This window comes from Dermacentor andersoni, chromosome 10, assembly GCF_023375885.2.
Source record: "Dermacentor andersoni chromosome 10, qqDerAnde1_hic_scaffold, whole genome shotgun sequence".
NCBI classification, from domain to species: domain Eukaryota; kingdom Metazoa; phylum Arthropoda; class Arachnida; order Ixodida; family Ixodidae; genus Dermacentor; species Dermacentor andersoni.
In genome coordinates, this window is record NC_092823.1 from 140,502,196 (window position 1) to 140,522,130 (window position 19,935).

The 19,935-nt window shown below is 46.0% G+C and overlaps 1 protein-coding gene across 5 annotated transcripts in view; it reads left to right on the forward strand.

The window, feature by feature from the left end:
- Patr-1 (Protein associated with topo II related - 1) overlaps positions 1-19,935 on the forward strand; it is a 246,701-nt gene that overhangs the window by 88,882 nt on the left and 137,884 nt on the right. For all 5 annotated transcript variants that reach the window (XM_055078308.2, XM_072285096.1, XM_055078309.2 and 2 more), the window contains 2 exons: positions 31-132; positions 17,803-17,973. In XM_055078308.2, the coding sequence (XP_054934283.2) occupies positions 31-132; positions 17,803-17,973 (273 nt within the window). The remainder of the gene's footprint in view (positions 1-30; positions 133-17,802; positions 17,974-19,935) is intronic.

The following is a 19,935-nucleotide window of genomic DNA, read 5'->3' on the forward strand; positions in this document are numbered from 1 at the left end:
ATAAACATTGTCCTTTTTTCATGCATGGAGGCTGTTCCTGGGAAATCGTCTTTGCCCCCCAATGTGCACATGTTGGAAGAGCTGGAACGGGATATGCTGTATTCTGGTGGCAGCGATCCCGTGCCTATTGGGGTGAGTGTTCCGACATTATACTTTTAGCCACATTTTAACAATGAAACTTCAAATCTACGCATGCTATAAGAATGTGGTATGTACGCACATAACGATCTAGATATTTAAAAAAAAAAAATTGACCGCCCTTTCACTGTTGTGAAGAGGGGTGTAAGCGAAGCTCAGGATCCACGGGCCTTCGTTGTTGTAACGTCTCAACTTTGCACTCCCTCACGGCGAGGTCAGCGAGGTCTTTCTCGAGCAACTTCCCGGCAGCGTTCATCAAACGCTGCCTGTTCTTGCGCTGAACGCACGACACGCGGCTCGCTCCCACTGCCATTGCTTCGAACTGGCGAAACTGCGGTTGCAAGGCAAGCGAACACGCGATCACACCCTTTGCCTCTTTCAGAGGGAGGGGATGCCTCTGATTGTTTCGCGCCTTGCACTGCGTCTACTTCTTCATGCATATTAAACCACGCCTTAAAGGTCGCATATGATGAATCAACAGTGGCTGAATCAGTTAGCATGGTGGTCCCGCAAGCCAGAGGTCGGTGGTTCAAATCCGCAGCCCTACAAGCAATCTTTATTTTCGCACTGCTTGGGTTTCTTCGTAAGGCAACACCGACGCCGATACAAGTGAGGCAATACAAGCTTTGCTTGAAAAAAGGCAAGGCTATTTCCCTTTACGAAGAAATCGCAAAGCACAGAGCACTGTTCTGCCTATAATATAGCTGCTACATTGTATGAAAACGCTCTGAACACTCCTAAATAGTTTTTTTCACACTACAGTTCCATCATTGTTAAAATCTAATCCAAAGCAGCTTTAGAGTCCAGTAAAGCCAGAAAATGAAGCAGCCATATGCCTCGTTGATAAGTCTGGTCTTACAGTTCCAAAGCACTTCTGTGCCTCATTACGTAACGAAACGTTTGCCCACTCATTCGCCGACTTTAACTTTATTCATTATTTGTACACAAGCGATCTTAGCTATTTTCCTATGGATCCCATTACTTTTGAAACTGCTCGTATAATAGGCATCATTAATAAATTAATAATAAACTGTTAACTCTACATTCCTTCAGAATACCAAAGAATATAGTTCTAGCATATTAGGTTGCATTTTTACTAAATCAATTCGCCATAGCTGTCTACCAAAAGACAGGAAAACATCAAAAATAATTCTTTGTAAGTCTGGCTACAGGCATAACCCCCGTAACTATTGCCCTATTTCTCTTACGTTCAGTCCTTGTAAACTAGTATATTATTTGCACCCATCTTGAATGTTGAGAGCAAGTGGGGCTATACTAGTCCAGGTGCAACCAAATTGGGAAGGCCTACTAAGCTTCAGCAATTAACAGTCCCTCACCAGCATAGGAATTGGCCTCCCTGGTGCAGTATTCGGTTACTACCTCTCTCCTGACTCCTACAATTAACCCATGGCCCTCAGTCCCTACCGGCTGCGGGGCACCTGACCAAGGCGGTGGTCAGACCTGCTACGCAGCAGAGGGTGCTAAGAATCTCTGGACCCAGACAGGCCACCACTGGAAACTGAACCTTGCAATCTTCAACACATGAACCCTCTCGAGTGAAGCTAGCTTAGCAGGATTCTTTGACGAACTATTGGGCATTGTCTGGGATATTATTGGCCTTAGTGAGGTTAGAAGAACTGGAGAGGCTTATGCAGTTCTGACTAAAGGCCACGTCCTCCTCTGCAGAGGATTCCAGATAAGAGACAATACGGTGTAGGATTCCTAATCCATAAGGTCATAGCGGGCAGTGTTGACGAATTCTACAGCTTAAATGGGAGAGTAACAGTAGTTGTAATAAAGCTGAATAAGAGGTATAGAATAAACATAGTACAAGCCTACGCTCCTACCTCCAGTCATGATGATGAAGAAATAAAAGTTTTATGAAGATGTTGAATCAGCGATGACAAAAGTTCAAACTCGGTAAACTGTAGTCACGGGTGACTTCAATGCGAAAGTGGGGAAAAGCAGGCTGGTAAACAAGCAATTGGCAACTACAGCATCGATTCTAGGAACACTAGAGGACAGATGTTGGTAGAAGTCACGGAAAAGAATAAGCTCCAAATAAAGAATACCTTCTTCAAGAAGCATAGCAACAGGAAGTGGACTTGGAAAAGCCCTAATGGAGAAACAAGAAATGTAATACATTTTATACTCTATGCAGATCCCAGCATAGTGCAGGATGTAGAAGTGTTAAGTAGGGTAAAGTGCCGTCATCATAGGTTAGCAAGGGCTAGTTAATTTGCCTGAATATGAAAGAGAATGAGTAAAATTAGTTCAAGAAGAAACAAACCAGCCTAGACGCAGTAAGGGCAAAAGCAGGTCGATTCAGACTGGTGCTTGTAAACAAATGTGCAGCTTCAGAACAGAGAGATGAAGATGACATAGAAGTAATGAATAAAACCGTAACTAGGCTGGCTTCAGAAACAGCAGTTGAAGTGGGAGTTAAGGCACCAAGGCAACCAGTAGGTAAGCTTTCCCAAGTACCGAAAGGACCTAATAAAGAAACGACAAAGAAAGAAAATGTCGAACTCAAAGATCAGGTAGAATTCGCGAAACTGTCAAAACTCGTCAACAACGAGAAAGTAAGGGATATTCGAAATTGTAACGTGAGAAAGACTGAGCAAGCAGTAAAAAATGGACCCAGCATGAAATCAGTGAGAAGAAAACTTAGCACAGGACAAGCCAAGATGTATGCACTGAAAGATAAGCCGGGTAAATTCAGTTACCATATTTACTCGAATCTAACATGCACTTTTTTTCCGATAAAACGGGTCCAAAAATTGTGTGCGTGTTAGAATCGAGTACAACCCTAAATCTGTGTTACTATATCACCATCGCCATTTCATAATGGCCGCCTCGTATGCGCTTCGAGTTGATCTTCGAGCCTAGCTGCCATAGCTTTCTCTATGTGCTGTTGTACGTGTGCTTAGGTAGTGTTCACCGTCTGTCTTCACATTTTCTGCATTTGCTCTATCAGCATGGAAGTGCCAACTGTAAAGACATGCCAAGTTCATCACGATGCTGCAACTAAAAGGAAAGGGATCACGCATGTGAAGGCGGACGGAAATCGGGTCACATCACGGGCGTTCGGAGTTACCGAAACATGCGTGCGGGACTGGCGCAAACAGGAGAGGCATTCTACACCGGCGGCAGCTGCGTACGGCGCGGCCACGCGACCCCTATATTGAAAGCAATCCGTGATGGTGACAAGAGTCTACACATCTAGGCGCACTGCGCTGTGTTCTCTTTCCTTAGTTCACGTCGAAGCGAGAGGCCGCACAAAGGTCAACTCCCTCACTCCTGTTACTGCACCTCCTCACTCCAGCATTTAAAGAGTTTCTGCAGTCATTGAGTGAGAGGTGTTCATGTTTGCTTGTGAGCGCATGACACCATGCTTGTTAATTTAGTTAGTAAGTGAATGTTTAAAGGTTTATGTGGCCGATAAAACTACTATTCTTACTTTTCGTATAGCTTTCTACTAATTTGCTATGATAATCGATGCTTCGTCTTTCGGGCAAGACTGCGACTTTTTTTATTTATCGCAACTTTAGCGCATTGGGAGTAAATCTTCTGTTTTTTCCAAATCAGAGAAAGTTGTATTTCTATATGAAAAAATGAGGTGCGCGGTACTCTAAAGGAATTATCGTTTTTTAATATCACAGCAAACTGTTGCGCATTACAATTGAGGGCGGTTTCTTTTTCCGTTTCTTTTTGTTCACGGAAAATGAGTATGCGTTACAATCGAGGGCGCGTTAGAGGAAATTGGCAAACCTCGATATAACGAAGTATTTAACTTTGCATAACCTCATGTCCATAGAACACTATGTATTTAGAACCTCAATATAACGAAGTGCATTTGTATGCGATTTCAATATAACAAAATTTCACTGCTACTGCACAATAATGCAGAGAGAATGAACGGAAACTTCCTCAGTCGTAGATGGTCAAATGATTGAATTACAAGTGGCTGCTAGCAAACACACTTCTCAAATCGCTCCCTGCAGGACAAGAGTGACTGTAAAGGGGTGCCGCATCATGCTCCATATAAAGTCCAAGTGCGATAAGATCCTATCGCGCCCTGCGTGCTTAGGCACGGGGAGTAAGAGCGTGCAAGGGTGAGACAAGAAATATGGCTTCACGAGTGTCGCCTTCCAGCACGAGCAGAGGGAAAGAGGTGGGAGCAGAGCAAGCTCATGCGATCAAGCGCGCGTGAAGGGATCGTTGAGTTGGGGGTTAGGTTGGCGCATGTCTTCACCTTGGCTGCCCGTATCTGTAAGCGCGGCTTAGTGTATACGCAGCCGCGCACCCTGCTTTAGAGGTAATCTGCTGCATGTCCAAAGAGTTGGCGTTCCGAAATGGCATGGCACCATGTAACTTGTCTTCCTGCACGTTTAGTATTAGTGGTTGCGCAATTTTTACTTTCGGTGACCCATTAGAGGGAGAGGCAAGCATTCACTCCCCACTGCCGGCGCTTTTCCTGATAGCTTTTCCTGATGTGGATGATCCTGTCAGCCGCGGGGGCGGAGTGCACACGACAGCTTGGCTGGCTTCGTTTAATTCGTACTGCTAATGTGAAGATACCGTTGACGTATGCGGCATGAAACTGCATGATTCGTCACCAACTCCAAAATTTATCAAAATGAATTGTTTTCTCATTCACGTTGGCTTTTTTTTTATTGCCCGATAATTCGGAAAATTCTGCAGCCCCTTCCCGTGTAAGAAAAATCAATCAGCGACTGCACTTATTTGCATAAACTAGCAAATTTCATTACAATGAAATTTTGATATAATGAAGCAAAGTGTCGGTTTTACCAACTTCGTTATATCGAAGTTTAACTACATCATTAGCAATTTGGAAGAAATAGTAAGAGCAGCAGAAGAATTCTATACTGACCGGGACAGTACCCAGAGCAGCCATGCTACCTTCATTTGAAGTAGTGAGGAACAGGATATAGAGGCTCCTTCTATAACTAACGATGAAGTTAGAAGGGTCTTGCAAGACATGACCCGGGGAAATACAGCAGTAAAAGATAGAATAACAGTCGATCTTATCAAAGATCGATGAGATATCATGCTTGAAAAGCTTGCGGCTCTTTATACGAAATGTCTATCAACTTCAAGGGTCCCAGAGAACTGAAGGAATGCCAAAATTATACTAATCCACAAAAAAGGAGACGTTAAAGAAGTGAAAAATTATAGACCCATTAGCTTACTTCCAGTATTGTATAAAATATTCACTAAGATAATTTCCAATAGAATAAGGGCATAACTTGACTTCAGTCTACCAAGAGAACAGGCTGGCTTCAGGAAAAGGTATTCTACGTTGGAACACATCCACGTTATCAATCAGGTAATCAAGAAATCTGTAGAGTACAGTCAACCCCTCTTTATGGCTTTCATAGATTATGAAAAGGCATTTGATTCAATGGAGATACCAGCAGTCATAGAGGCATTAAAAAATCAAGGAGTACAGGAGGCATAAGTGAATATCTTAGGAGGAAATATCTACAAAGATTCCACAGGTACCTTGGTTCTCCACAAGAAAAGTCGAAAGTTACCTATGAAGAGAAGGGTCAGGCAAGGAGACACATTCTCTCCAATGCTATTCACTGCATGCTTCTAAGAAGTATTCAAGCTATTGCTATTCAACTGGGAAGGCTTAGGAGTGAGGATCAACAGCGAATACCTTGGCAACCTTCATTTTGCAGATGGCATTGTCCTGTTCAGCAACACTGGGGACAAATTACGACCAATGATTGAGGACCTTAACAGAGAAAGTATAGAAGTGGGGTTAAACGATTAATATACAGAAGACAAAGACAATGATAAATAGCCGGGCAAAGGAACAGGAGTTCAAGATCGCCTGTCGGCCTCTAGAGTCTGTGAAGGAATACGTTTACCTAGGTCAATTAATCACAGGGACCCTGATGATGAGAAGGAAATTTACAGAATAAAAATGGGTTGGATCGCATATGGCAGACATTGCCAGCTCCTGACTGGAAGCTTACCATTATCATTGAAAAGGAAGGTGTACAATCAGTGCATTTTACCAGTGCTGACATATGGGGCAGCGACTTGGAAACTGACATAGAAGCTTGAGAACAAGTTAAGGACAGCACAAAGAGCGATCGAATGAAGATTGCTAGGCATAACATTAAGAGACAGAAAGAGAGTGGTTTGGATCAGGGAGCAAACAGGTATAGACGATATCCTAATTGACATCAAGAGGAAAAAATGGAGCTGGGCAGGTCATGTAATGCACCGGTTAGATAACCGTTGGACCATTAGGGTTACAGAATGGGTACCAAGAGAAGGAAAATGCAATTGAGGACGACAAAAGACTATGTGGAGCGAGGAAATTGGGAAATTCACGGGGGCTAGTTGGAATTGGTTGGCGCAGGACAGAAGTAATTGGAGATTGCAGGGAGAGTCCTTCGTCCTGCAGTGGACATAAAACAGGCTGCTGCTGCTGATGATGACTTTACTCCTCCTGCTTGAGCCTTCCAAGGCTGGTATTATTTCATAAATAAATAAATAAATAAAATGGGCTTCTTCATGTCAGTTCAGTGCACTGGTCGGTGCACACATCGCCTGAACGCAGTAATTCGCGGAACGGTGCTGCGTTGGCCGGGGCCGCTTCTGTTGGTACAAGGTTCGTCCAGGTCAACAGCACCGGTTTAAATGATAATGTGACGCTGATGCAGTGAACGGCAACTAAAGCACCGCATTTTTCTGGAAGTGCAAAGATGGGTCGATTAGCTGCTGGAAGGTACTCAGATTATGTTGGATAGGCGGCGACGAACTTAACGTTGCTTCAACAGGTGTTAGTCTAACCCATATGTGCATGATCTCGGATATTTCTGGTAAGCATTCCGTGAGGGCTTGCAGCCAGTTATCACAGTGGCGCTGCTCCTCTAGTTTGGGGCCCAATCGATGCAAATCTATTCACAACTGCCGTGTGACACTCAAAGCCTTTGAGAGGAACATTTTGAGAATTTGCCATGTGCCTGCTCTTTGCTGGCAGCATCAGCATGCAGAGCACCAGCGATGGCTATGCACGAGCGATGGTCGAGTCACATGATGTCCAGACAGCATCTGTAGCATAAATTAGCCTTGCAGTAATCCACTAGCCCTTAAAGTGAAACTAAAGAGTCTGTAGAATTCAATAAGACGCTCATATACGGGTGCGGGAACCTTATAAACCATGCAGGTAAAATTTGGGGGGGGGGGGGGTGGATTTTTAACTTAGGAACGACGACGTAATTGTTGTGTCGCCAGCGGCAGGCAAGCGGGGGCCCGCGACCAGCAAACGCGCGGCGACCGCCCTACGCAGAGAGGGAGACGCGGAGCTAACTGCTCCCGATGAAAACCGGACAAGGACTGGGCCGGCTCGCGGCCGTTTATTACCAAAAAAGGACTTCACACGCCAGATGACACCTCCTGATTGGTCTACGCTCGTCACATGACAGAAGGGGGTGCGCCATCTAGCTAGACTAGTACGAAACATAAATGTATGATAACACAGATCTGGCAGGGGGAGACACTATACCACATCATCCCCCCCTGGAAACAAAGTAAGCATACAGTGAAACGCGCACACAAGACGCGCACTTATGTCCAAAGACAAACTCAGATCGTTCCCCCCCACGTTCACACACACGCGCACCAGTCGCACACAAGGCACGCACTTAAGTCCACAGCAAATTCAGTTCGTTCCCATCCAAGTCCACACGCGCACCAGACTTGGGGCACCAAAACACAGGCAGTCACTCAAAACAAAATCTGACAAGGAGCACGGCACAAGACTCACTGCACCGCAACAAGGAACACATTTTATACCTGTGTGAACGAAACATGTGAACTGTCTCCTAAATGTCGCAGCGAGGCCCCTAGCCGTGGCATTTCGAAGACGGCAATACGATTTACACTCAAGAAACATAATCATCGAGCCACGGAGGCCGTTTTTCTGTCACAATGAGGATGTGTGCGTACCTCAGAAGAACTTTGGGGGTTGCGACGCGTATTGGTCGACTTTGAAGACCCAATCGTCCCACTACTATTTCCCTCCCCCTGGTTAGACAATTGAATGTGGGTGTCGCTCAAAGCTGGAGAGGGTTGCCTGGGAGGCTACCGATTCCCCCCCGGAATCAGAAACGATTGCCGACTGTGTAGACTCGGAAGTGATACAGTCAGACGAACTACCTAACTGAAGCTTATGACTATGAAAGAATGATGTCACGACAGACGAGTCATCGGAATGACTATCCAGGTTTGAATACGAGTACAAGAAATCTTTATCCGTTGTGGACAATGTACTATGTCTTCCCATCACTAAGTAGAAAAGAGGATGGTCCTACCTGGGCCTTAACTGTACGAGGTTTACTGTACTTAAAAAATCCTTTCTTGGCAAGTTTTACTTTGACGGTGTCTCCCACCTTGATACGAGTTGCCTGAGCACCTCTACGTTTGTCTACATACTGTTTAGTTTGCCGCTGTTTCTGCGAGACTCTCTCGCGAACTTGAGGAAGAAAACTGTCCTGAACCGCTATGTGCTTATGCAACCTGAAGTTGCTAATATCTATCTTTGAATGAGGTTGACGACCATGAAGTAGGAAAGCTGGGGAGAGACCCGTTGTAGCATGTGGCGTAATCCTATAGGAACCCAAAAATTCTGAAATGCTTTTCGAAGCATCTCGACCTTCAAGCCTTGCTACCTGCAGATGTTCCTTAATGACTCGGTTGAACCTTTCTATTTGACCATTTCCCTGAGGATAATAGTTGGAGGAGAAAAAATGAGCGATTCGCTTTTCCTTTAGGTAATCTTGGAATTGTTTTGAAACAAACTGCGGGCCATTGTCCGTAACTATAGAGTCTGGCAACCCTTCACGGCTGAAAGCCCAGTCAAGAAGCTTAATGACATCATCTGTGGAGATGGAATTAGTACCAAGTACTTCTGGCCACTTCGAGTAGTAATCAACTAGGGTGACTAGATACCGACGGTAGGACGTGCTTAATGGGCCAATGATGTTCATTCCCAATTTCTGCCAAGGCCCGCTCGGCCATTCGACTGGTTGCAATGGAGCTACATGAGGCTTTGCAGACTTGTCTGCCAGCTTACATACATGACAATGCTTTACATATTGTTGTTCAACAGTGCTATCCATCTGGGGCCACCAATAGCGTTCACGAAGAAGCTGCTTGGTACGTACTATACCCTGATGATTTTCATGTGCCAGCTGTAGAAATGTCGGTATTAGAACACTGGGTATTACGACACGATCACCACGCATGAGTAATTCATCTACAAAGGACAATTCTTGATTTACATGAAAGTAAGCTATTAAAGCATTGTCTATGTTTTTCTTAGAAGGCCAACCCTCTGCTAGGCATTTACTGACCTTCTGAAGAGTTTCATCTGTGCTCGTAGCAAGTTGCACTGTTTCCTTGTCAATGACCGATGTGACTAAGGATACTATTTCTTCCTTCTGAACTACATTCTGCGAATCCTTTACTGGAAGTCTAGACAAGGCATCAGCTACTAAATTTTCTGACCCTTTGCAATATTCAATCTGAAAGTTGTAATACAGGAGCCTGGCTGACCATCTCGAAATGCGAAGAGGTCGACGACCTGAGTCGCCAGCGGACAGTAATGCAACTACTGCTTGATGGTCAGTTCGAAGAGTGAACCGTCTACCCCAGAGGTAAACATGCCATTTTTCACATGTGAACAGACATGCTAGCGCTTCACGCTCTCTTACAGAATACTTTCGTTCAGCTACCGACAAACTTCTAGATGCAAAAGCTACAGTTTCTAGCTTAGAACCATACGGTTGTTGTAAGACAGCACCAACGCCAACATCAGATGCATCAGTCGTGACTACCACAGGCAATTCAGGGTTGAAAATCTTAATGACAGGGGAACATGTAAGACGAGCTTTCAACTGATTGAAGCTGCGTTGTGCATCATCAGACCAAGCAAAATTTTGCCCTTGCCTGAGCATGAGGCGAAGCGGTTCTACAAGTTCTGCATAATGATCAATGAACTTAGCATAGTAACCAGCTAATCCTAAGAAGGATTGCAATGACTTAATATCTGTAGGAGCAGGCGCATTCAGGATTGCTTTTACCTTGCTCTCTGTAGGTGAAATGCCTTCAGCTGAAATTTTATTGCCCAGAAAAGTCAATTCTCTCACAGAGAAGACACATTTTTCATTCAGTTTCATACCACTGTTTGAAATGCAAAGCAAGACTTCTCTTAAGTTAGCATCATGCTCAGGTTTTGTCTGACCCCATACCAAAATGTCATCAAGGTAACAGACAACATTCTTACAACTCTGCAAGATTTGTGACATCATTTTCTGAAACACTGCTGGCGCGGATGCCAAGCCAAAACAGACACGCTTGAACCTGAATAAGCCTTCATGGGTTATGAATGCAGTGAGATCTCTACTATCTTATTCCAGTAACAGCTGGTGGTAAGCAGATGCTAGATCCAGCTTAGAAAAATATGTGGCACCATGAAACATTTGTAATAACTCTTCTACGTGTGGCAAAGGATACCCATCAATGACAATTGCCTTATTCGGTTCCCGTAGGTCTACACAGAGCCGGATGGCTCCATCCTTTTTGCGCACCACGACGAGTGGAGACACCCACTCAGAAGCCTCGACGCGCTCGATGACGTCGCAGTCCTCGAGACGTCGCAGTTCATCTGTAACCTGGTCACGGAGAGCCAGGGGTAATCTGCGCAACTTTGAAGATACTGGTTTCATACCTTGCCGCCGATGTATTCGGTGCACGGAGTTTTTGACGAGACCCAACTCGCCACTGAAGAGGTGATCAAAACCCGGAGGCACACCTGTGGGGCTCTGTACTGGAGGAAGCGAAGCCAGGCAGCATGTCAGCGACATACCATCGATTTGTATCCCCAAGCGCTGGATGGCGTTAAGACCCAGCAGTGATGTTCCTGTAGACGTTACGTGGAACGTGACTGAGCACAACCTTTGAAGAAACTGGACAGTGGCTTGGAAAAGGCCTTGAATGTCGATGCGTTGCTTGGAGAAATTCCTCAAGTCCACTGCTATTTTTGACAGTCTGTGCTGTCGACCAAAGTGCTTTCTAAAATCTTCGGCCGTCATCAATGAGACAGACGCTCCTGTGTCCACGAGCAGCCGCATGGCGACGCCGTTAACTACGACCGGGACTTGTAAATCCTTTTTAGTTTCCAAAGCGCTCACCGTCAAGACAGACGCGGACAGCTGTCCTGCGGAAGTTAACGAAGACAGCGTCTCTGCGGAAGAGACGTGCTGAACAGTACGGGTTTTTCAGCATACTGATGCAAAATGGCCCAACGTGTGGCAGGCGTTGCACCGCCGGTTCCTTGCTGGACAATTCCTGTACGTTGCAATATGTTTCGTGCTGCCACACCGATCGCATGAACTACGGTCGAAATTAGGGTCTTTCTTCGCATCCTGTGCTTCATTGCGGGTCCCGGAGGAGCCTCGCGGAAAATGTCGCTCATCTGGGCGGCCTCCCGGAAGACGTCGGACATCTTGGTGGCTCCTCGGAAGAAGTCGGCCATCTTCATGGCCTCCCAGACTTGTCGGCCATCTTGGCGGCTCCCCGGAAGAAGTCGGCCATCTTGGCTTGTTGACGGAGCGCCAAGTTGAGCTGCCTCGATTCTTTGTATTTTTTCGGAGTCGAACGCGCGGTTCGCTCGATGCAGGGCTTTTAAAGAGCATCCAATTTCTTCTGCCTTGTCCAGGGACAGGGTTTCGCCATGAGCTAATAATTTTTCGCGAACGCTGACGTTCGCTACCCCATGTATTATTTGGTCTCGGACGCGCTCGTTGTAGGTTGTGCCGAAGTTGCACTGTACCGCCTTCTCCTTCAATGCGGTCACGAATTCCAGGAATCCTTCTCCCTCGAACTGCCTTCGACTGGTGAATTCGTGCCTCTCCGCCAGAACATTTGTTGACGTGGCGAACAGCCGGTCAAGCCGCTGCAAGTTTCTGGAACTCTGACGCTGGCGGGACCACATCACTTGACGTTGACGCTGCGCCGGTCGACTGCCTTGCTGCTTCCCTTGACGCTGACGCTGCGCCGGTTAACTGCCTTGCTGCTTCCTGGTCCTCGTCTGCAAAGTACTTTCGTTGTCCCTCACGCCCGAGAGCGGTGACGAGCGCGGACGCTTGTCGTGCGTCCGTCCAGTCGCCACCGCCGGCCGTTTCGAGGTGGGCCTAAAAAATTTTTTTCCATCGATACCATGGAATTAACGGTGGCCCGGGCACTTCAAGAAACACGGGAAGGTTCGCCGTAAAAGAAGCCATGCCGGGTAGCGTGCAGGAGACAGTGCAGGAGACAAGCCGGAGCTCGCAGCAGGAATGGGGCAAGGAAAAACAAAGGGGTCGAGAAGGCCTAGGCTCGGAAGCCTCGCGACGCCAAGTGCGTCGGCGGCGTTTGCTTGCCATGCAGACACAGGAAGGGACGCTTCACTTACGTAGCTCGTTGGTTTCCCGGGGCTTCGGTCGGAACCACTGCGGGAATCCCATCTTCGTCGCCATGAGATGTTGTGTCGGCAGCAGCAGGCAAGCGGGGGCCCGCGACCAGCGAACGCGCGGCGACCGCCCGACGTAGAGAGGGAGACGCGGAGCTAACTGCTCCCGATGAAAACCGGACAAGGACTGGGCCGGCTCGCGGCCGTTTATTACCAAAAAAGGACTTCACACGCCAGATGACACCTCCTGATTGGTTCAAGCTCGTCACATGACAGAAGGGGGGTGCACCATCTAGCTAGACTACTACGAAACATAAATGTATCATAACACAGAGATCTGGCAGGGGGAGACACTATACCACAGTAATCATTGGTTAAAATTGCGCTGTGGCTCCGCGCCCCTTCGAGCATTGCGCGCTGCTGGTGACGCTGACGATGCGAGCGGAGACCAGAAACCGCGGCGTAGTGACGTCAGCACTGGTGTCCCGTTCCTTCGCAGTCTCCGCGACCGTGCTTGTTTCTGCGTGCGTGCCGTCATAATCTGCTTCGCTTGACCCTGCATTCCTTTGTTTGTGTGTATGTAGAGTGGTAGTTGACGTGCGCAGCATCAATTGAAGTGGTGGGCCAATTGTGCCGGCGTTCTGTGCAGCACGAACACCAGTGGCCGCGACGATGTTCTGATGTTTCATTACTTCCCACAAGGACAAGAAGCTTTCAGCTAAGGGGGAGGTTGCTGTGAATCGAAAGAACTTCAAGCACTCGAGAACAACAGTGCTGTGCTCTAACTACTTTCGTGACGACAATTACAACCAGAGTTTATCAATAATGCGTGAATGAGTGAGAGTACGACTTGCTGCTAGCAGGCTTTCTAAACGCAGCGCGAGAAGGTCGGGTCAACGAACACATAAAGATGGGACGGGTGCAGGCAGACGTTTAATAACTGGTCTTGAAAGACCTTATGAATACACAAACTCGTCCAAACCTGGATTATGATTTACTGCTAGCTCCTTCATGTTAGCACGCTGAACAGAAGGTGCATATTTATCTCCCAGCCTTGACGCAGGTTTCGTCGTGAAGCACCGTTAATTTTCTATTCACACGTGTGTTGTGAAACAACCTACATGCAGCTACCATAACCCAGCGCAAGTGTAAAATTTGCATGTGTTTGAAAGCCAGCGCACGCCAGGACGCTGCGCTCCCCCTTCTCTTACGCACAGAGAGAAACCGGCCGTCTCACGTAGCCGACAGAATTCTCCGCCTTTACGGCTCCGGTTACGAGTAGCGTGTGGATGGTGCGCTGATGGTCACTACACGTGCTGCAAGAGCCAGAAAAGTTTTCCCGCATGTAAACCATCTGTGTAGATTGCCGACCGCTTTGGGGCAGTGCACAAATGCCGACGATCGCATCCCCGCTTACGTTCCACGAGGAGGCATGTAGGAACATAACAGGGCAGTTGTCTGCCCGGAAACGAACTCACTGGATCGCTGAATGCAGCTTTGAAAGAAACATACTCGCCAAAGAACATTTCTAACACGAGGAGATGCTAACACTTCGCTTTCGTTCCGTCGAAACCACTACTTGCTACCAGCATCTTTTGCTTCTTCGAGAGGCCGGCTTCTCGCAATCGGCTCGTACATGTAGGGAGCAACGCCGAACTCCTCGGAGAAACTCAAGCTCTCGAAATTTACCATTACTGTCTCAGTAAAACAACAGCGCCAAACCACCTTGCACCATGCTTCATGTGTAGCGGCAGCAGTCGGTCCGGACGAACACCATTGTTGATGTCACCAGGTGCCCGACCAATCACAGGTGGAAACGAAGCGCGCGAGCTGCCCCGAGTCTGCTGCTGCGCTTCTCTCCGAAATAAAGTCTGTTTTCGCTTTCTTTTGCTTAATGTTGATGCGATATTCGAATTTGGAGGGTTGAAAGCCATTACGGACTGCTCACCACTTATTTTTTCTGAAACACCCTTCAGCTTCCCTTTAAGGGAAAGCCCTTCTATATTTTAACGAAAAACTTGAAAGCAAAACTCAATTTGTGATAAAGGATTGCCATAAAACACTGGTCCATTATTCAATGGAAACCTAATTCTTATTTAGCACAACTTAATGTCACTAATTCTTTAGCTTCGGAGGGAAAAAAGCACTTGATACTATTCAACAGGTATTTTATTGATAAAAAAATATTTTCCTAAAATATTTTCCAGACCTTCATATGCTAGCACTGAGCTGTCATCACTGCGGCCATTTAATTTGTAGTTGCTTTTAATAAAAGTAAACTGTACTGTATATCTTGATTTTCATATATCCAAGTTGCTGATAGCTTGCTACTTTCTCGTTATGCAATGCTAGGAGATTCCCAAGTATGTGCAGCGCAGTGTTTTCTTGCCCAACATTTGTAAGCATGAAAATTGTTGAAAATTTTTCTGATATTCAATATTCTTTCTAATATTCGACATATTTTGTTGATTAAATTGGATGTTTGATACAATATCTATATTTACTATTTGCACACCCCTATTAAGTATTGTTAATGAATTACCTAAGCTCACAGTAGAAAATACTTTGAGTTGCTCTAGAGGTCAGCAAACATTACTATGACAGCGATGAATGGGGCTGGTTGGATCAATTTTTTTCTTTTAAGAGCATGCTTACTTAAAAGAAATCAATACACGGTTGGTTGCATTCTCGTTACTCACTCGTCAAATTTTTAAAAGTTCGTCATGACTTAGCTGAAACACCCTATACATTCTGAAATTACATCAAATTACATCATTACATTACATCATTTGTGACTTCTAGCCCATGCAGTTAAGAATGCTTGTTGATGCTGTTTGAGGAGCAAGACAATAAGATTTTCTGGTAGAATTAAAACACTTCATGGAAAAGCAAGGAAATTACATTGCAGAACTGCCATATTTACACGATTGTAAGTCGACTCAAATGTAAGTCGACCCCATATCGCATGGCAGGAAAAAAAAAAGAGAGCATACCTGAGGGCGCATTCGATAACGAAAATTTATTAGTAACTGACATGGTCACTGGACTACTCATCTTCACTAGTGCTGCCATTGTCATCGTTGCTACGGTCCCACAGCGCGTCGTTGTCCCGCGAAATTTCACATTTGGCAAACAACCGCACCACGACATCTTGTGGAACAGCAGCCCACGCCGAATGCACCCAACGACATGCAGCCGTCAGGGGGGCTCTTTTGACAGGTCCGGTTGGCGTAATTTCGCGGTCTTCTGTCACCAGCCGTTCGTTGTGCTCACGGCGGAGCAGGTCCTTAAAAGGCGAAGATCCGGGCTTGTTTCATGACCATGTCGCACTTCAGTGGCAGGGACCGATCGCGCATTTCAGCGACGTACGCCGCAAGCTTAGCCTACAGCTCCGGAAAGCGTCCAGACTTTGGCACGTGAGAAATTCCTCACTTGCCGTCGCAGGTGAAAATTTCGCTTCGCTGCAGTCGCCACTCTCGCACCACCCGTTCAGAAACATCGAACTTGCGGCCCGCTGCACAGTGATTTGTTTCTTCGGCGTAAAGGATGGCAGCCCTCTTGAACGCTGCTGTGAACAAGTGCCGAATGATTAGTGGTTCTGGAGCACTCATGACGACTGAGGAAGCATAGAAGTAGCACGTAGCCGGCAGTCAAGTGGAACGCGTAAAACTATAGTGAAAGCTAAGCGCAACTGGCAAAGAGAAACCCGCAAGCGATGTCTGATCTTCCATGAACTATCTATGCTCCCCGCAAGCACCACTGTTCTGAGGATGCTGCCGCGAATGGAACAGCGGCGCTTCCATCAACTATCGACACCCCCTCATGAGTGTTGTGTGCACTGTAAAACTCTCAAAAATGTTGAAAAACCCTTCCGAAAAGCGAACAAACACGCAGAATAGCGAAAAGCTACGGGTAGGGTCATAGAACAAACATAAAATTGTAACTACGTTGTAGCTCCCGTTGGTCTCGCTTTTTTGGCGGTGCCATGTTTTGGTTTCGATTGTAAGTCGACCCCCACTTTCGATTTTCAAATTTTAAAGAAGTGGTTGACTTACAATCATGTAAATATGGTAACTACTTGTGCTACAAAAATTCAACTGGCGTCCTTGAAGTTCGGTGGGTGTGCCATGCAGCAAAGCTGCTTCTTAATGTGAAACATAAAAGAATGATATAAGTGTTTCGCTATGTTGCCATGTTAGCTGGCTAGATGCTGAATGGCTTCAGTTGGTGGAGGAGCACAATATAGAGGTGCGTGGAAAGAAATTTTATAAATGGGAGGCTAAAGCAGTTTTCTGCATGAAGCTTGGCAGGACTCTATGGGCCTGGTCGCGTTGAGCAACACTCCCTCTTGGAAACAGGCAATCATCATGAGTCGTACACTTGAGTCCAATTAGTCCATATTCCTTAATTAGCAGTGAACATTGTGTGACGAATGCGGGACACTCCAATATAAGGTGTTCAATTGTCTCATAGGAGCCACAGGATGTACACGACGGACTGTCCACACGTCCTTGACGATACAAACGTTCGCGCACCAGCACAGAGCCAACTCTTAATTTCTCTTAATAGGTAGATTGCAGGCAAGAAGCAATGCAAACAGGCTAAAAATTGCATTTGTGTGTGAAAAAAATAGTATGCAGCATTATTTGTAATGTTGTTAAGATACCAAAATTTGTTTTGGTTACTAGGCATGCAACAGCAAGTAGTGAAAAAAATTATAAACAAAATGTGATATCTAGGGGATTTCCGGAATGAAATGGGAATGGAAGAGCCCTATTCTGCAACTCTGTTACCTACCTTCATACCTACCACGAAGTGCCTGAGATGAGCAATAGAATGCTTTGCAGTAGATGCTACATACATAGTGAAATCTTCTCAAGCCCTGAAAAATTTGTCCATACCTAGATGTGCGAGATTTTGCAGCACTCAAACAAAATGACTGGAGTGTTTTCAGTGATTGTTTACCAATGTGTAAAATGGCCTTGCGAAAATTTCAAGCAAACGTTGTGGTGTAAAATAGTGTGATCATCTTCATTTTTTATTATCTTGACATTTTTTGGTGCCCTTGTGCATGAACTCACTATCACAACAAGGGTAATTTGCTGTGTTATTCTGTACATGGAAATACGAATGTGCTACAATAGGCTGCATTTGACTTGGTATTGCAGAGCCCTCGTTGTGGGTCGCCCTGGGCTGCAGTTCATCCTGAACATGAGGCAGGGTCACCATGCTCTGGTGTGGCCACTTCACCTGGTCAACGGGGATCAGCAGAACACAGCACTGGAGTGCTGCCTGCTTTCAGCACCCAGCCAAAAGCAGCACAGTTTCGTTTCAGCCCAGTAGGTCCTACTGCTTCGTGTCACCCATGAGCACTTGCTTAGTTTTTTTACCACGAATACCGTATATACTTGCGCAATGAAATCACTCACATAATTAACACACCCCCAACTTTGCTACTGTGCAGTCCCATGATTGAACGGCCGTGCTGTAGTTTTTCGGAGAGACTAGAATCTTTTACTTTCTCGCATGTTTGAAGCAAGCGCACTCAATCATAATGCCACGTGAGAAACGCCGAGATCACGTAAACGAAATTCTACAGCTACTAAGTTATGTAGGCTGCACATCCACGCTAGTGGCAAACATGCTGTGGCAGTACACTGGCAGAGGTGGTGGGTTTGAGGGCTGAGAAGTTAACGGCAAAGCCATGATAAGAGAAAACTGCTGGCAAGCTTGCTGTAACAGTAGGCTGCGCATTATAATACTCACTCAGGACCTGATGGAGAGAGTGACTGTGTTAACGCTCGGCCTGTTCTTAGCACTTGCCTGCCACCAGTGCCCAAAGCAAAGGCACCTCGCAGGCTCGACAGGGGGGGGACGATACTTGCTCTCTGCAACAGCAACTTTATGCAGTTTACTCTGACATAATAGGGCAGCGTCTTGTGCATGATGTGTGGCTGGGGGCGCGGTGCACAGGAGAGTTTAAGTGAAGAAGAGGCTGGCGACACTTCGTCGGCATAGTGAGCATTGTTGGGCGCAGTGTCGAATTCATGTCTGTTGCTTTCTTTTCTGCCTGTCTTTGCCTTCGCTGTGTGTGATGGGCCTTGAATCGAGTTATAAGCCTGCTGTGGTACAGAGTTTGTCGGCTCACAAAACAGAAACTCTGATTAGACATTGATAAACTTCAACATGCCGATGAGCAGGACGGCTGAGGAAAGTGATGCACACAGCGTGGTTTTCAAAGCACCAGGTGCTCAAAAGCAGCGTTTCAATGTCATGCTTGCGATAATGGCAGACGGTTGGAAGGGGTAGCTAGGACGAGCTGTTGTGGAACCATGATGTGGATGAAGCGGCCAGTGACCTGCACAACAGGTGTGGTGCTTCCAGTCAAGAGTGAAATGCATAAAAGCACTGTTACGATTTGCAAATAGTATGCCTGTATTTTTGCTGCAAGGATAGGTTATCTAATGCACTTTTCAAATCATTACTGTCTTATAAATTTTTGCTCTTGCGAAAAAGCTCTTGTAAAATGTACCCCACATAATAAACGCTCCCCCCAACTTTGCTTTGTTTTTTGGGGAAGGAAGTGTGTTCATTACACGAGTATAGAAAGTATAGGCTACACGTTTGGTATAAAAAGTAATCGCAAAAGAGCAGGATAGAGAATTAGGGCGGCTGATAATAATGAGGAAATTTGCAGGCATAAAATGGTGTCAAGCTGGCGCAAGACAAGGGTAATCTCAGATTGCTGGAAGAGGCCTTCGTCCTCCAGTGGATAAATAGGCTGATTATGATGTTTTGTATATTAAACTAGTCATGCTTTGTGAACAATCTACAGTGACAATTTTAGCCTTTGACTAAAGTACTGCATTAGAGTGTTCCAAATTAGATCACCCAAGCATTAGAGGCCTCGTAGCGCTTCGGTACGTCTTCAGCTGCACACCCAAGCAGAGTTTACATTTCCTAAGATATACAGCTAACCATAAAATTATAGATAATTGGACTACAGGGAAATTTTCATAAAATACAGGGGCATGTTGTTAATTAAAACTCAATGCAAACTTCCGGTTTATTCCAACTGACACTTTTAGTGTAAAATCTCTGTGTATTTCAATGTGCGAAAAGGCCTTGTGTGGCAGTGCCTCTGACCTAGGAATGTCGCCACACGCCAGCTCCTGTTTCCATCTTGCATTGCAAGTACCATATTTTGACGGGCTAAGAATTCAAATAATTTGCAGTAAGGTCAGAGAGCAGATGAATCTGAATTTTGCCTTAAAGGGCCCCTCACCAGGTCTGGCCATTTT